This window comes from Elephas maximus, chromosome 3, assembly GCF_024166365.1.
Source record: "Elephas maximus indicus isolate mEleMax1 chromosome 3, mEleMax1 primary haplotype, whole genome shotgun sequence".
Classification (NCBI taxonomy): Eukaryota; Metazoa; Chordata; class Mammalia; order Proboscidea; family Elephantidae; genus Elephas; species Elephas maximus.
Window position 1 is genome coordinate 109,738,930 of NC_064821.1, and position 18,276 is coordinate 109,757,205.

General features: G+C 38.1%; 1 protein-coding gene across 6 annotated transcripts in view; it reads left to right on the plus strand.

The window, feature by feature from the left end:
- Positions 1-358: 358 nt before the first annotated feature.
- The window catches only part of UBE2U (ubiquitin conjugating enzyme E2 U), a 206,790-nt gene continuing 188,872 nt past the window's right edge, over positions 359-18,276 (plus strand). For 4 of the 6 annotated variants that reach the window (XM_049879486.1, XM_049879485.1, XM_049879481.1 and 1 more), the window contains exon 1: positions 359-880. In XM_049879486.1, the coding sequence (XP_049735443.1) occupies positions 815-880 (66 nt within the window). In that variant the 5' untranslated portion in view covers positions 359-814. Of the gene's footprint in view, positions 881-2,952; positions 3,035-12,747; positions 12,846-18,276 lie in introns of all 6 variants that reach the window. The other 2 variants (XM_049879482.1, XM_049879484.1) reach the window with 2 other exon arrangements.

The window sequence follows — 18,276 nt, forward strand, 5'->3', positions numbered from 1 at the left end:
TAAATGAAGATACTGTTATTAGTGAGCGAAGTCCTGCACCTGTTAGTCACTTAGTATCTGATAGTCCCTAATAGTCAAAGGAGAGGGACCTTGGGTGAAGGCGCAGCTTCTGTGACTCGTACACTGGGTCCTGGATCTCCAACCCTCTACACAAAAACACGCAAGTAGCGTAAAAACCTGGAGTCAAAATCGTAGGGCTGGGTGGGGGCGGTGTCTCCTTGACAACGGATCTCATTGGCCTTTCAAAATGAAACCGTTGGCGGATTGGCTGGAGACGTAGCCAGAGGCCTGCCCCCTGTCGCTGACTTGATGACAGGCTGACAAACTCCCACCTCTTTCTCTCCGCTTTCCCACAGGGGCCTGTTGCTCGGCAACCGATTTGCTTCCTCCTGCTAAACAGAGACAAGCTTACACCTGTGAAGCGAAGACACTGTTCTCTGACCGCCTCACTCGTAACGCTTTTCACGCCCACCTCTCTATTCACGCACCAACGCTCCACACACGAGGTTGTCCCAGTTGCTCATCCAAGTTTCCTGTGGCTGGCACTGCGGTGACAAGCCGGGGACGAGAAAGTGCCCAAGTTTTCCTTCTTGGCACTTTCCAAGTTCTCCCTTTAGAGAAGTTCTAAGAGTAAAGAAACTGTTAACGCCCAAACTTAGAAGCACCTTATCTTGGGAGACACGCCATTTGGGGGCTCTAGAAAGCAAGTAATTTAAGTCAATTAACTGTGGGAGGGTGACCCGTAACTTCAGACACCTGCCCCAAAGTAAACCTGAGTTTTGGGGACAAGTACCAGACCCTGTACCGCTTTATCATGCACTGCAGAGCTTACCTCTTGCTCGAAAGAGACTTCCAGGAGTTGATGGAGAACAATTATAAGGTGAGTACTGAGGACATGGAGGGAAAGGGTAATAACTTCTGAAAAGCAGTTTTACTGGTGTTTAGCCCATAAGGCATAATTTAGTTAATCCAAATTTGCCACTACAGTATTGTTATTCAATGAATATATTTCACTATAATAATCGATTTCATAATAACAATAATTTCATGTTATATTATACATATATAATTCTAGTATATAAATTATATTTAATAATGTTATTTCATCATAATAATAACAGTTACCAATATGGAGCACATTGCACTGGGTAATTTATGTGGACATACCCAAACCAAAACCCACTGCCGTTGAGTCATTCCAACTCACAGCGACCCCGCAGGACAGCGTAGAGTTTATCCGTAGGGTTTCCAAGGCTATAAATCATTACAGAAGCAGACCGCACAATTTTCTCCCGCAGAGCAGCTGGAGGGTTTGAACCGTCGAACTTTCGATTAGCAGTCCTGCACTTTAACCACTGCGCCGCCAGGGCCCTGTGTGAAAATAAGCCTGGAATATCAGTGTTTGCCAGGTAGTAAGTGACTAGTGAAGCCCTGGTGGCTCAGTGGTTAAAGAGCTCAGACTGTTAACCAAAAGATCGCAGTTTGAATTCACTAGCCGGCTCCTTGGAAACCCTCCGGGGCAATTCTACTGTGTCCTGTAGGGTCGTTATGAGTCGGAATCTACTCGACGACACCGGGCTTGTTTTTTTGTTTGTTTCTTTGCTTAGTAGGTGCAGGATTTGCACTCACTAATTAAAAAAAAAAATACTATAAAATAAGTAGTGTTTTAACTACCAGAAACCTAAGCCTCAAAAAAGTTCAGTAAAGACTTGGCCCCAGGATTCTATTTCGGGGTTTTCTGGCTTTAAAACCCTTAATCTTGATTAACAGTACGAAAGGCAACACTGTATGCCTCTAATGCCACCGATGAGATTACTGATGTGTCTGCGTGCCGCAGGCTGATTTATCACGTGAAGTACGAAGGAAAAAAAAAAAAGGAAAGGAAGGTGGAGGAGAGGGTGTGTTTAAGGGAAAGATTAGAAGAAAGCAGTACATAGGAGGGTATAGAGTGCTACCAACAGTTGTTTTTAGGTGTAGTTCAGTGGCATTGTTCTGTTTCCAACCTTCCCATAAAACATTGCCTTCACTGGAGACTTTGTTGTTATGTGCTCTCCAGTGTGTTCTGACTCATAGCGATCTTACAGTACAGAGTAGAACTGCCCCCACAGGGTTTCCAAGGAGTGGTTGGTGGATTCAAACTGCTGACGTTTTGGTTAACAACCAAGCTCTTAACCACTGAGCCAACACTGGAGACATTAGGAACAGTTACAGAGTCCAACAACAAGCATCCCAGAGACATATGAACCTACCATTTGATATTGTTTCTGCTCAGTCTGAACTTTCTGATTCTCTGGTGAAAGAGAGTTCCATGAAGGCTGAAGTGATATGTAAATATAGATAATGTTGATAATAGAGATAAAAGGTTTATCCAGACTAGCACCCAGCACACTTAATAATTATGTGGTTGCTCAGAAATATTTTTTGATACTCCTCAGCATGATCATAATATTTCTATGAAATATTTTCTTGTCCCTCTCATTGGGACAATACATCAAATGTAGGAAAAATTTATTTTTATATATACGTGTAATTTCCATTTGTGTTTTTTTAAATGGGAATTTTCTTGCTTCATGCCTTCCATATAGCATTCATATAGCTTTAAAAAATGTTCAAAGAAACATGAGCTTTCCAACTCTTCTCTTCTAATTTGAATCTTAAAATGACTGTAAACTTACACAAACACTGTATAAGCCACATGCCCCAATCTTGACTTCTAATCCACTTGTGATTTCCATGTTTATGATTTATTTTTCATTTATTGATATATGAAAGCCACCTTAACTTCTGTGTAATAAGGAAATATATAATACCTCCCCAGATCAAAAATACATAAATCAATCAGGAAAAGAAAATTTAGAACTTTTGGAATTCAATGTAACCTAGTATCTGATTTTCAAAACATCAATAAATACATCATCTTTTTCTATCTGCTTTTTTTTTTTTTAATTAAAGGGTATTATTGCCTTTCCTGTAAGTGAAGATATGATGCAATGGGAAGCCGAAATTGAAGGTCTACAATATTCAGTTTGGCATGGTTTGTGGTTTCAAAACAAATTTACTTTTTAGAAAGTCATTGTGCCATTATTAGCATATCTTCTTTATATGCATAATAAAGTTGCGTTGTTTTTATATGTATAAGATTGCATTATATAAATTATATAAATTCTCTGGAATTCTAACACATTATCTTTTCACTATATGCTTTTTTATTTTTTGTCATTCGTAAACATTGATGGAAATTTGGGGTTAGAATTTTCCTTTCTGCCAAATCTTAATATTACTACATTTTTAAGAAGTAGGCAAAATAAAACATATCAAATGAGACTAGCTTTTAATAATCTTCCATGAAATCAGAGAATAGCTATTAAAATTCCTATCAGTTTCAAAATCTTACTGTTCCCCCCAAAATTTCCGTAAATCAAACTTTCAAATATACTGGGCCACTATAAACTTTTAATCTAAAATTGATTTCTTGAGTGAGGTAGGGTAGACAGACCATAAGCTGATAATTACAATACATGCTATTACAGAGTATGAACAGAATGTAATAGTGTATAGAGTCTGGAATGGCTTCTCAAAGAGGTTACATTTGAGTTGAGTCCTGGAGAATGAGTAAGATTTTGCCAGGTTCCAAAGGAGGGGAAGGAAATTCAGGCCAAGTAAAGACATATGACAGCATGGCAAAAGGCTTACAGACAAGACAGGTACAGCAGGTTTTGGACATGATAAGTTCAGTCAATATGAGATACACAATGGAAGGAGTATCAGGGGGACCGAGTATCAGAGGGTCTGAGGTAGTGGGTGGAAGGGACTGGTGGGAAATAGGTTGAAAATGTAGTAGGATTAGATTGTGAAGCGTCTCTTATATGGTGCAGAGTGGTCTATGCACCGTTTTTAAAAATCAACCAAACAGACTCATAGCTGCCCAAAGGACAGTGCAGAACTGCCTCACAGGGTTTCCTAGGAGCGGCTGGTGGGTTTGAACTGCTGACCTTTAGGTTAGCAGCCGTAGCTCTTAACCACTAGTCACCAGGGCTTCTAAAAGTCAATAAAGGTCTTTAAATAGGAAAGAGTGTGATTCAGTTTACTTAAAAATAAAACTCTAAGGACAGTGGGGAGGCTATGGGAAGAGGCTATATAGTGTTAATCAAGTAAAACATGACACTTTAGTAAAAATGTTTATTTCTATATTATAGGATTATTTTTCCAACTGTCAATAAATTTTACATTGGAATACAATTTGGTCCCCCCAGATGTCAAATTTAGAACAATTCCTTTTCATCCAAATGGTAAGGATCCAATGAAAATCATTAGTGCCTGCATCCCTATTATTCTTGTTATTTATTAATGTTTACTAGCCATGTTCCTTTTTAACAGCTTTGTTATGATTATAAAAGTAAGCATGATCGTTGTGGAAAATATGAGAAGTCAGAAGACATTAACAATCACCAAGTCTTTTCCTGCATTATTAAACATTCTTCAAAAGATCATCTTTAATGACTGAATGATAAATGTAACCATTTCCCTATTTTTCAATATTTATGATGCATTGGGCAAATCTTTTACAAAAAAGTTAATTTGCTACTTCAAGTTATGTACAAAGTGAATTCCTGATGGATCAAAACCCCCCAAATTTTAAATTCTTTTAAAAAAGAAGAAAATCCGATAGACTTTCTTATGAGCTTGTGAGGAGGGCCTAAGTACTATAAAACCCAGACACCATGAGAAAAGCATGACATGTAAAACTACATAAACTTTCTTTTTTTTGTTGTAAAAATATAGATAACACATTTGCCAACTCAACATTTTTCACTTAAACAATCCAGAGAGATCGATTTCATCGATCCATGTACTATCATCACCAATATCCTTAGCCAAATTCTCCATCACCATAAATAAAAACTCAGCACTTCCTAAACAATAATTTACCCCTATTATCCCTCCCTCCCACTTCTGGTAACCACTACTAAGCTCCGATCTCCATAAACTTGGTACATCGTATTAGTGAGATCATACAATATGGGTCCTTGTGTGATTGACTTATTTTACTCAGTGTAATATTTTCAGGGTTCATCCATGTATCGGGGTTTCATTTCTTTTTATGGTAGAGTACTATTCCATTGTATGTATATACCACATTTTGTTAATCTGTTGATAGGTATTTGGGTTTCTACCTTTTTGCTATTGTGAATAGTGCTGCAATGAATACTGGTGTACATGTATCTGCTGGTGTCGCTGCTTTCAAATCTCTTGGGTATATACCTAATTGTGGAATTGCTGGGTCATATGGTAGCTCTATGTTTAGCTTCTTGAGGAACTGCCAAACTCTTTTCCACAATGGCTGTATCATTTGCATTCCCACCAGCAAGGGATGAGGATTCCAATTTCTCTATATCCTCACCAACATTTGTTCTTTTCTTTTCCTTTTTTTAAAAATCATAGCCATCCTAGTGGAAGTAAAGTGATATCATTGTAGTTTCGATTTGCATCTCCCTAGTGGCTAACAACATTGAACATCTTTTCATGTACTTGTTGGCCATTTGTATATCCTCTTTAGTGAAATGTCTGTTTAGATCTTTTGCCCATTTTTTAAATTGGGTGTTTGTCATTTCCTTGTTTAGTTGTATGAGCTCTTTTTATATTCTAGATATAAATGCTTATCAGACAGATAGTTCCCAAAATTTTATCCCAGTCTCTAGGTTGTCTCTTCACTTTGTAAAAAAAGTTCTTTGATGTACAGAAGTTTCAAATTTTGATGAGATCATATGTATCTGTTTTGTCTTTTGTTGCTTGTGCTTTCAGTATCATATCTAAGAATCCACTGTTGAGACTAAGTCCTGAAGCATTACCCCCCAGCCAAAGGCATGGTAAACAAAAATAAAAGACATTGACTTTCACAAACTGAGGGAAAATATTTGCAATGCACAAAACAGAGCACCTATAACATAAAAATAGCACTTGTGAATGAATAAGAAAAAGGACATAAGGTAATAGAAAAATGGATAAAAGCTATAAACAAACATTTGATAGAAGAAACATATATAAAAATAAGCGTAAAAAGATATTCAAGCTCACTACTAAGACAATAAATGCAAAGTAAAACAAAAAAATGCTGTTACTCATCATTTATGTTTACAAAATGTTAAAGGATAATAACTACCATTTCAGTAGAGGTGGGCAGACATGGGTCCTCTGACATAATGAAGACCTTAGTATAACTTTCTTGGGAAGTTTCCAATCAGATTTAAAAGGAATATGGCCCTAAATCCCCGTAATACCATGTTCATAAAGCTGTTCTGTAGACTAACACAAGTGTGCAAGAATAGGATATATGTAAAGATATTTATTCCTAAGAGCAATGTTGGAAATAGAGAAAAATGGGAATAACCTCAGTGTTCATTAATGTAATAATTTATAAGTACAATATCCTAGAGCCATGTGTAATTGTTATAACCAGAATAAGGAAAATTTATGAGGGCTAGACTTTTGTTCATTGCTACATCTCTAGAATCTTCATTGCCTGGCAGTGCTCAAGTATTTTTTGAATAGATATGTATATATGGAAATATGTTCACAGCTTGCTGTTAAATGAAAAAAGCACTTGAATAGACCAAACCATGAATTACTTTGAAGAGTGGCATTAGTAGGCAGGGAAATATTCATATTTTGTTTTATGTAATTCTAATTTTTTCCCAAACACATTATTACTTTTGTCATTAAAGTACATTTTAAAAGGATAAAATGAAATTTATAATAAAAATTTTGTTTTCTATATGTGCCATTATTTGCATGAAATAGATATTTAGGAGTGGAATTACTGGATTGCACTGGGTTTTACTTATCCCCCAGTCCTCACCCTTCCCGTTTCTGTAAGAGTAGAGGGAACTTCCCCTGTTTACACAAAACCTGTTGCCTTTGACTCATAGCGACCCTGTGAGTAGAACTCCCTCATAGGGTTTCCAAGGCTGTAATCTTTAGGGAAGCAGACTACCACATTTTCCTCTCATAGAGTGGCTGGTGGGTTGAACCACCAACCTTCTGGTTAGCAGCTGAGTGCTTAACCACTGTGCCACCAGGGCTCCTTTCCCCTCTTTGTTATTGTTGTTGTTAGGTACCGTCAAGTTGGTTCTGACTCATAGCTACCCTATGTACAACAGAAAGAAACACTGCTGGGTCCTGCACCATCCTCACAATCGTTACGATTGAGCCCATTGTTGCAGCCACTGTGTCAATCCATCTCCTTGAGAGTCTTCCTCTTTTTCAATGACCCTCTACTTTACTAAGTGTGATGTCCTTCTCCAGGGACTAATCCCTCCTGATAACATGTCCAAAGTATGTGAGATGTAGTCTCTCCACCCTGGTTTCTAATGAGCATTCTGGCTGCACTTCTTCCAAGACAGATCTTTAGGGAAGCAGACTACCACACTTTTCTCTCATATAGTGGCTGGTGGGTTGAACCCCCAACCTTTCCTGGGGTATCCCCTTGTTCTATTTGAATGACTGCCTCTTGATCTATGTATAGGTTCCTCATGAACACAATTAACACATGTCCTGGGATTCCCATTCTTTGCAATGTTATCCATAATTTGTTATGATCCACACAGTCAAATGCCTTTGTTTAGTCAATAAACACAGGTAAACATCCTTCTGGTATTCTCTGCTTTTAGCCAGGATCCATCTGACATCAGCAATGGAAACCCTGGTTCTACGTCCTCTTCTGAATTCCGCTTGAATTTCTGGCAGTTCCCTGTTGATATACTGCTGCAGTGGCTTTTGAATGATCTTCAGCAAAATTTTGCTTGTATGTGATGTTAATGATATTGTTGGATAATTTTTGCATTCAGTTCGTTCACCTTTCTTGGGAATAAGCATCTTTTCCAGTCAGTTGGCCAGGTAGCTGTCTTCCAAATTTCTTAGCATAGATGAGTGAGCATTTCCAGTGCTGCAACTGTTTGTTGAAACATCTCAATTGTTATTCCACCAATTCCTGGAGCCTTGTTTTTCACCAGTGCCTTTGATGCAGCTCGGACTAGTCCTTCAGTACCATTGGTTCCTGATCATATGCTACCTCCTGAAATGGTTGAATCTCAACCAATTCTTTTTGGTATAGCGATGCTGTGTATTCTTTCCATCTTCTTCTGATGCTTGCTGCATCATTTAATATTTTCCTCATAGAATCCTTCACTATTGCAACTCGAGGCTTGAATTTTTTTCTTCAGCTCTTCTAGCTTAAGAAAGGCTGAGTGTGTTCTTCCCTTTTGGTTTTCTTTCTCTAGGGCTTTGCACATGTCATTATAATATTTTACTTTGTCTTCTCTAGCTGCCCTTTGAAATCTTCTGTTCAGCTCTTTTACTTCATCATTTCCTTCTTTTGCTTCAGCTACTCGATGTTCAAGAACAAGTTTCAGAGTCTCTTCTCACATCCATTTTGGTCTTTTCTTTGCTTCCTGTCTTTTTAATGTAAGTTGCTATGAGTCGAAATCGACTCGATGGCAACATGTTTAGTCATGGGTAAGTCATAGTTTCCCTCTTTAGGAGGGAAAAATATGGAAAAACTTGTGATTGCTTTTATCTCCCTCACACACTCCTCCCTGAGAGGTGACTTATATGCTCAGGGAGATAGGGGAGGGAATTAAGCTCGGAATTCAGCACATTCTCAACACACTTTCTTTCCAAACCACCTGACCTTAAAATAGGTGGCTGAAGTCTCTGTTGCTTGGAAGGAAATTTAGGAATCAGGCCTTCAGCTTGGGAGTTAAGATCAAATCAGTCCAACTTTTGTGGCCCTCGACTGAAATGTGTTCTCCACATTAATTTTACATACCACAAAGCTGATGTTTTTACTTCCATCTTTCAACACTTTGGTCTATTAAATTATATATGAACTTGGGAGAGGCAGAAAGGGTGTTATTTATTAGCCCTTAAACTCCAAAAGATAGTTATGTGTAGTTCTAAGTCTAAGGATACATAAAGCCAAATTGCCTTTTGGTGATGTTATTTACACCCCCGCCAGAATGTATAAATAAAGTACTCATTCTAATACTACAATTCTAGGCATTGAAACTTTGGGGAAATTTTTATCAATTAAAAAAAAAGCATGCTATTATTCTTACAAGCACTTCTTTGAGGGGAAGATACATGTGATATGATCACAGAGGAACCAAGCAATAGAAGCTGAAAAGCTGGAAAGAGACAAGGATCTTCCCCCACAGCTGACAGAGAGAACCTTCCTTCCCTATAGCCAGCACCCTGAATTCAGATTTGTAGTCTCCTGAACTGCAAGAAAATAAACTCCTATTTGTTAAAACTGGCCACTTGTAGTATTTCTGTTGTAGCAGCACTAGATAACTAAGACAGTCTAGTCCTTTGAGATTTCTTTAGCTCTCTTTAGCTTTAATGATCCTTCACCAAAATCAAATAGTCATTTTAGTTTTATTTTCCATATTTAATTCCCTTCCCCCCCCCCCCCTTTTTTCAAATACTGAATTAGTTCATTAACTCTGTTAGGGAATAGGCCAAGCTTCTTCATATTCTTTCGATCTAATATAATAGACCAGGGCTAGCACAGAAGTTCTGCCATCCTCAACATGTGGCTTCCATTTCTGGGTCTAAGGCATTTACTCTGTTTGTCACCATTTTCAGCCCTGTGATAAGGGGAAGAAAAAGAGTGAGACAGGCAAAACAGCTTCCTTAAGAAACCATGATCCAGAAGTTGTACACTTCACTTCTGCTTGTATTCCATTATTAAAACTTAGTTGTATGGCCACATCTAGCTAGAGGGGAGACCGGGAAAAACAGTCAGGTTAACCATGTGTTCAACCATGGAGGGCAAGAAGGAAGTGGTGTTTCTTATTACAGAGGAAGAAAGAGAGTAGATACTGGAAGATAATGAGTAGTTTGTGTAATGCTTTTTTGTACCATTTATTGATAATCATTTTTTTTAACCACTGATTCATAATTTTGCTTTTAACATATAACAATTTTAATACATACAAGGATTTGTTTTTAAATTCTTTTATTGTATTTTTCTGTCTGTCTTATCTTGTGGCACACCAATATTTATTATATTATTGTCATTTTACAATGTATCAATGAGTGAGAACAATACATATTCTGTTAAAAATAAAAGCAAGGAGATTTATTGAGGTTCAAGATAGGTCGAACCAGGGACACGTCTTATCTTATGAAATAAAACCAAATATTCCAAAATGGTGGCATCACAGAGGCATATTTATGGGGTAAAATACTACATTCTGATTGGAAGTTGCAAGATTAGATAAGTAGGAGGTGGGACAGTTCAAAGAGAGGACTTTACAGTGGTTGATTGGAAACACAAACATGGGCTCAATACAATGATTGGTTGCAAACATGAATGTGGGCTATTTGGATTGATTAGTTTAAATACATGGCTAAGGGAGGTTTTACAGGGTGGTCACAAGGTAATTATCTTAAAATATTTCCTGAGGGCTGCTGGGGGGTTTCCTGATAAGGGTATTGTGTCAATACCCTCAGGACCATTCTTTCCATAATTTCACCACAGAGAAAAAACATTTCCTTTGTTATATACTTAAGCTCATCTAAGAGTTTGATGGTTGCAGGGGAAATCCTTTCTTACATACTTAAGTCTGACTAAGGGTTTGAAGGTCGCAGGGGAAATAAGCAAAAGCTAAGATGGAGTAGAGGCTTAGTCCTTGGCGAGCCATTTTGATACGAGTTAAAAAAGCCAAAAAACCAAATCCAGTGCCTTAGAGTCGATTCCGACTCATAGCGATGAGTTAGGCGCCTCAATTTTGGAACTCTCACACAAATGCCATGTAATATAGTAAACAAAGGCCTCTCTTTTTTGCTTCTCTTTTTCAAAAATATCATCTCAGTTCTTGCCTTTTTATTGCAAGGATTTTCTATTGGAGTTTAAGTGTTTTTATTATTCATTTATAAAATTATTTATACATTAATAATATTGCTAATAATAGCTATCTTTTTTGAGGATTCACTATATGCTAGGCACATTCATATATTTTATTTTATTGATTCTTTACAGTGAACTATATGCTAGGTACTTATCATATCTCCATTTCACATATCATGAAACTGAGACCTGGAGAGGTAAAGTTAATTGTTGTTGTTAGGTGCCATCGAGTTGGTTCTGACTCAGTGACCCTATGCACAACAGAACGAAATACTGCCCAGTCCTGCGCCATCCTTACAATTGTTGTTATGCTTGAGCTCATTGTTGCAGCCACTGTGTCAATCCACCTCATTGGGGGTCTCCCTTTTTTCTGTTGACCCTATACTTTGCCAAGCATGATGTCCTTCTCCCGGAACTGATCCCTCCTGACAACATGTCCAAAGTTTGTAAGATGTGGTATCGCCATCCTTGCTTCTGAGGAGCATTCTGGTTGCACTTCTTCCAAGACAGATTTGTTTGTTCTTTTGGCAGCCTATGGTATATTCAATATTCTTTGCCAACACCGCAATTCAAAGGTGTCAATTCTTCTTCCGTCTTCCTTATTCATTGTTCAGCTTTCACATGCATATGATGTGATTAAAAATACCATGGCTTGGGTCAGGTGCACCTTAGTCTTCACGATGACACCTTTGCTTTTCAACACTTTCAAGAGGTCCTTTGCAGCAGATTTGCCCAATGCAATGCGTCATTTGATTTCTTGACTGCTGCTTCCATGGCTGTTGATTGTGGATCCAAGTAAAATGAAATATTTGACAACTTCCATCTTTTCTCCATTTATCGTGATGTTGCTTATTGGCCCAGTTGTAAGGATTTTTGTTTTCTTTATGTTGAGGTGCAATCCATACTGAAGGCTGTGGTCTTTGATCTTCATTAGTAAGTGTTTCAAGTCCTCTCCACTTTCAGCAACCAAGGTTGTGTCATCTGCATCATGCAGGTTGTTAATGAGTCTTCCTCCAATCCTGATGCCCCATTATTCTTCATATAGTCCAGCTTCTTGGATTTTTTGCTCAGCATACAGATCGAATAGGTATGGTGAAAGGATGGCCTTGGTGACAGAAACAATGCCGGAGATTGAATGATAGAATTTTGCAAGACCAATGACTTCTTCAATGCAAATACCTCCTCTCACCAACATAAACAGCAACTATATACATCTGGTGAGGCCAGATGTGCCACACAGGAATCAAATTGACTACATCTGTGGAAAGCGACTATGGAAAAGCTCAATATCATCAGTCAGAACAAGGCCAGGGGCTGACTATGGAACAGACCATCAATTGCTCATATGCAAGTTCAAGCTGAAACTGAAGAGAATCAGAGCAAGTCCAGGAGAGCCAAAATACAACCTTCAGTATATCCCACCTGAATTTAGAGACCATCTCAAGAATAGATTTGACTCATTGAACACTAGTGACTGAAGACCAGATGAGTTGTGGAATGACATCTAGGACATCATACATGAAGGAAGGAAGAGGTCATTGAAAAGACAGAAAGGAAAGAAAAAAAGACCAAGATAGGTGTCAAAGGAGAGTCTGAAACTTGCTCACGAATGTCAAGCAGCTAAAGCAAAAGGAAGAAGTTAATTGCTCACCATCAATTGGTGGGGGAGCTAGGGTTCAAATCTGTGTGTATTTGATACCAGTGTCCATGCTCTTATTTGTTGTAAATAATTTTTCTGGCTTGTCATTTGCTTTCTAATTTTGCATATGATTGCTTGATGTTCATAAGTTTTAAATCATAATGATATGTATCAATATTAATATTTTATTTTAATACAGTAGACAGATATACTGGTCGGCCCTGTATAGATTTTTTGGATGACCCTAATCAGTGGGATACAAGCTATAAATTGAGCAGCATCTTACTTACCCTCCAGGTAAGAACAGATTAATATAATGTTCTCATTAATACTTTTAGTTACTCCAATTACTCGAACTATAAGGAATACAATGCACAAACATATGTAAATGTTTAAATGATTAGAGAAAGCTTATTTAAATTAGTAACTTTCTACATCAAGGCTATGAAATAGAACTGGAATTTTAAGGACAATCATTTGAAAGTGAAATTTATAGTTAAGGTTCTTAACAACTGGAGAATACATATTTTATAAAAGAAGAAAATAATTGTCTAGATAGTTTTAATTCTAGAAATATAGTCCTGGGTTTTCTTTTGGCTCCTAACTCTACTGCTTAATACTGAAAAGTTCTTTTAGATCTTTCTTCAATCATGGACTATGTCTTCCTCAAAGAGGTGAAAAGTGACAACTCAAAATATTTGGCTTCATTCTTTATTTTCGACAGTATTAGCTTATAAATTTTCACATCAAACCCAGTGAGCAATTAAACCAACGACTTTTTCTCCTCTCAAGTAGATGACAGTTTCCAGAACGGCTCCTTTACTCACTGGGTCAGCCGCCCTCTGAAGTATGCCTCATTGTTGTTATTCCTGACCCTCAAAGAGCCTCCTTTCTCATCTGATACTAGAATAAATTATTTCAGTGGCACTCACTTTGGCAAATAACACCCAGCTCGGTGATATTCTATCCATTGACCTATTTATTGATAATATCCAAAGATAAAATATTAAATTTAATTACCTGGAATAGTTTGAGAATAAAGTATTCTGGCTTAATTGAATTTTATCAACCACCGAAAATGATACAAATTCCATTTCTTATTCTTGAAAATAAACTAATACTAATTTTCTGGTTAGTCATCTGAGCATACTGAATAAAATTTAATCTTCTTTAAGGATTTAACATTTATTCATATATTGAGCAAATATATATTGAGCATCTACCTGTGACAGGTCTTGTTCAGGGAAGGAGGTATTTGAACAAAGACTTAAAGGACGTAAATGTGATATGTAGATGGGTCATACTCTTGTCTCTTCTACATAAACTAGGGTCTGCCACAAGAATAGTGTCTTAGATTGGGTTCTCTAAAGAAGCAAAACCAGCAAAGCATATATATATATACACCAAATCCGTTGCTGTCGAGTCAATTCCAACTAAACTGCCCCATAGAGTTTCCAAGGAGCACCTGGTAGATTCGAACTGCAGACCTTTTGGTTAGCAGCCATAGCACTTAATCACTACACCACCAGGGTTTCCAAATATATGTATAGAGAGAGATTTATATCAAGGAAATGGCTCACATGGTTGTAGAGGCTGGAAAATCCCAAGTCCATGAGCGAGGCTGGAGGCTTCTCCTGACTCAAGTAGCTGCAGTTGTTGGCAAACCCAAGATCGGCAGGTCAGACAGCAGAGCTCTGGCTCATAGGCTGTGGAGACGGATGAATCCCAGGATTGGCAGGCAAGACGGCAGATAAGATGCTAGCACAAGTTCCAAGAACCAGAGGTCAGAGGTACAGAAGTCAGCTTCAGGATCCAGAGCAAGCAAAAGCCCGTAAGCCTTGCCAGAGAGTCTACCTATGTTGGAAGTGGGCCACACCCCAAGGAAACTCTTTTTCAACTCATTGGCTACTCACAGCAGATTCCATCATGGAGGTGATCACATTAGATCTTATCATGGAGGTGATTACGTCATTATACGACTGCCGCACTACATTATAACTGCCACTGAGAATCATGGCCCAGCCAAGTTGACACCCAACCTTAATGATTATGAATAGTAAAACTGAATTTTCCCAAAATGTAGTGAGTGAGGGCAAGCCAGTATGAGCTGGTGAAAATTTTGAACTGCAGAATAATTTTTAAAAAGGTATCTTTGGGTGTCTGAGATTAAATTGCTTTGCTTCACATCCTGGTTCTGCCACTTAGTATCTTTGGACCCGTGGATAAGTGTCTTCACTTTGCATGCCTCAACTTCTTCATCTATAAAATTGGGCTATTACTAGTAGCTACCTTATATGACTGTTGTGAGGATTGAATGAATTAATGCATGTAAAGTAAGTAGAATGAACTCAATAAAAGCTAGTTAATATTGGGTCATTATTGCTTTTAAATAGTAATGTAAAGTGAGAACAAAGTGTTGCCAAATAGATCCTGTAGGCCCAGTAGATGGCATAGTTGTTTTATTTTTCAAGTAAACTTATAAAACAAATATGCCTACATTATGGAAGATTTTTAAGATAACGGAAAAGAAAAGAAAAACCAGTAAACATAAAAAAAAAAAACCCTAGCCCTGCTGTTACTGACATTTCCTTCTGATCTTTTCTTCTGTGTTTCTGTATAAAATTCTCCAGTGATTTCCTCATTGTCTACAGGATTAAGTGCAAATTCCTCAGCATGACATATGATAACCCGCCTCTCCTCACACCTGGGCTTCAAACTCTCGGTAACACACCATGCAACCCATTCCTATTTATATCCTCATGGGTTTTTTTGTTTTTTTTTTTTTTGATCACACTGTTTGGTTTGGTTAAAGTCTAAAAGCGTTTGTAAATTCTAGACTCTAAAGTTACAAAGTGCTCAGTCCAGTGCCCTGTCTGACTAGTAACCCATTTTCTCCTTCCCTCCTCCTCAGTCTGTCTGGCAAGCAGCTGCTTACGTTGTAAGAGTCTGGTCAAATAAGCCCTCCTCCGGAACGTCTTTCCTGATTTCCTAAGTAGAATTGATGGCTTTTTGAGGGGTGTGCGGGGTTCAGGGTTCCCTTTGCCACCTATCCAATGGGACCCTAAGCAGTCTTCTACCAGAGCACTTTAATACTGTAATAAGGAGCACTGGTGGTGCAACTGTTCAATGCTCAGCTGCTAACAGAAAGGTTGGCAGTTCAAACCCACCTATCGGCTCCACAAGAGAAAGATCTGGCAATCTACTACCATAAAGATTACAGCAAAAAAAAAATTCCTACGGGGCTGTTCTACTGTGTCATATAGGGTCAATATGAGTTGAAATCAACTTGAAAACACCTAACAACAGTACTGTAATGTATATATTGTTTTCTCATCAGTCTTCCCCCATTGGACTCCAAGCTCCCCAAGGTCAGGGAAGAGACCTAATTCATCTTGGTTTTTTGCTTTTTTTTTTTTTTTAACTTTTTTCGTGCTTAGGTGAAAGTTTACAGAGCAGATTAGTTTTCCATTCAATAAATTTATATAGTAATTGTTTCATGACATTGATTGTAATACCAGCAAAGTGCCAGCACTCTCCCCGTTTCCACCCCAGGTTCCCAGTGTCCACTGGTCTGGTTTTCCTACCCCTTCCTGCTTTCTTGTCCTTGATTTTGGGCAGATGTTGCCCATTTGGTCTCATATACTCGATTGTTCTAAGGAGCCTGTTCTTCCCTAGTGTTGTTTCATAGACCTGTCTAACATTTGGCTGAAACGTGAACTTCAGGAGTGGTTTCAGCTCTGAGTTAAAAGGGTGTTTAGGGGCCATAGTCTCAGGGGCTCCTCCAGTTTCTGTCAGACCAGTAAGTCTGGTCTTTTTTGTGAATTTGAATTTTGTTCTACATTTTTCTCCTGCTCTGCCCAGGACCCTCTATTGTGAGCCTGGTCAGAGCTGTCGGTGGTGGTAGCAGGGCACCATCTAGTTCTTCTGGCCTCAGGCTAGTGAGGCTGTGGTTCATGTGGGCCATCAGTCCTGTGAGCTAATTGCTTCCATGTGTTTTTGTTTTCTCTATTCACCTTTGCTCTGGACCAGATGAGACCAACAGTTATATTTTATACCATCTCTGACAAGCTTTTAAGATCACAGAAGCTACTCACCAAAGTAGGATGTAGAAACTTTTCTTTATGAACTATGTTAGGCCAATTGACCTAGATGTCCCCCGAGACCATGATCTCTAGCCCTCAGCCCCAGCAACTCTGTCCCTTGAGGTGTTTGTTTGTATCTAGGAAGCTTCTATGACTGTGCCCCATGTGTGCTCTACTTTGTGTGTGTGTGTGTGTATATATATACATGAATATCCATACTGCACATACAAATATGTATGTAAAAATATCCACAGCTAAACCTATATATCTACATGAACACTCACTCCTACACTCCCTCCTACCCTTATTCAGTATACGTATCTACCTATGTATCTGCTTGTAAATTATTATTTGTTTTTACTGTTGTCATAGGGTTATATATATTTTAGTATTTACTGTGGTTGCCTTTTTTTTTCATTCCTCTCAGTGTCTTCCTTTGCCTTGGTCAAGTTGTGCTCACTTCCCCTATATTGTGTATTGCCTTTCCCTTCACCAAAGTTTATACTTGTCTACTACCTAGTTAGTGATTTCCGCCCGCTCCCTGGTAACCATCGAAGATTGATTCTTTCTGTGGGTAAGCCTTTTCTTGACTTTTTATAACAGTGGTCTCATACAATATTTGTCCTTTTGTGATTGCCTTATTTCACTCAGCATAATGTCCTGCAGATTCATCCATGTCGTAAGATGTTTTGCGGATTTGTGTTGCATAGTATTCCATTGTGTGTATATACAATAGTTTGTTTATCCATTCATCAGTTGATGGGCACTTGGGTTGTTTCCGTCTTTTTGCTATTGTGAATAATGCTGCAGTGAACATGGGTGTGCACATGGGTATTCATTTGACAGCTCTTATTTCTCTAGGATATATTTGTAGGAGTGGGATTGCTGGATCATATGGTATTTCTAGTTCTAGCTTTTTAAGGAAGTGCTGTATCATTTTCCATAGTGGTGGTACCATTTGATATCCATACCAGCAGTGTATAAATTTTCCAATTCCCCACAACCTCACCAGCATTTATTGTTTTTATTTTTTTTGATCAGGGCCATTCTTGCAGGGGTGAAATGGTATCTCATCATAGTTTTGATTTGCATCTCTCTAACAGCTAATGATTGTAAGCATATTTTCATCTGTTTTTTGGGCCACCCGAACGTCCTCTTTGGTGAAGTGTCTGTTCACATCCTTTGCCCATTTTATGATTGGATTGTTTGTCTTTTTGTTATTGAAGTTTTCTATATATTTTAGAGATTAAACATTATCAGCTATGTCGTTGCCAAAGATTATTTCCGGCTCTATAGGTTCGCTTTTTACTATCTCAGTCTTTTGATAAGCATAAGCGTTTAATTTTTAGGAGGTCTCAGTTATCTAGTTTATCTTCTGGAGTTTGTGTATTTTTAGTTATGCTTAATACTCTATTTACGACATCGATTAGGGCTCCTAGTGTTATCCTGTGTTTTCTTTCATCATCTTTAGAGTTTTAGGTTTTGGATTTAGGTCTTTGATCCATTTTGAGTTTCCATTTGTGTATGGTGTGAGGTATGGATCCTATTTAATCTTTCTGGAAATAGACGTCCAATTTTACCAGCACCAATTGTTGAAGAGACTTTCTCTTCCTCCATTTAATGGACTTCAACTCTTTGTTGAAGAT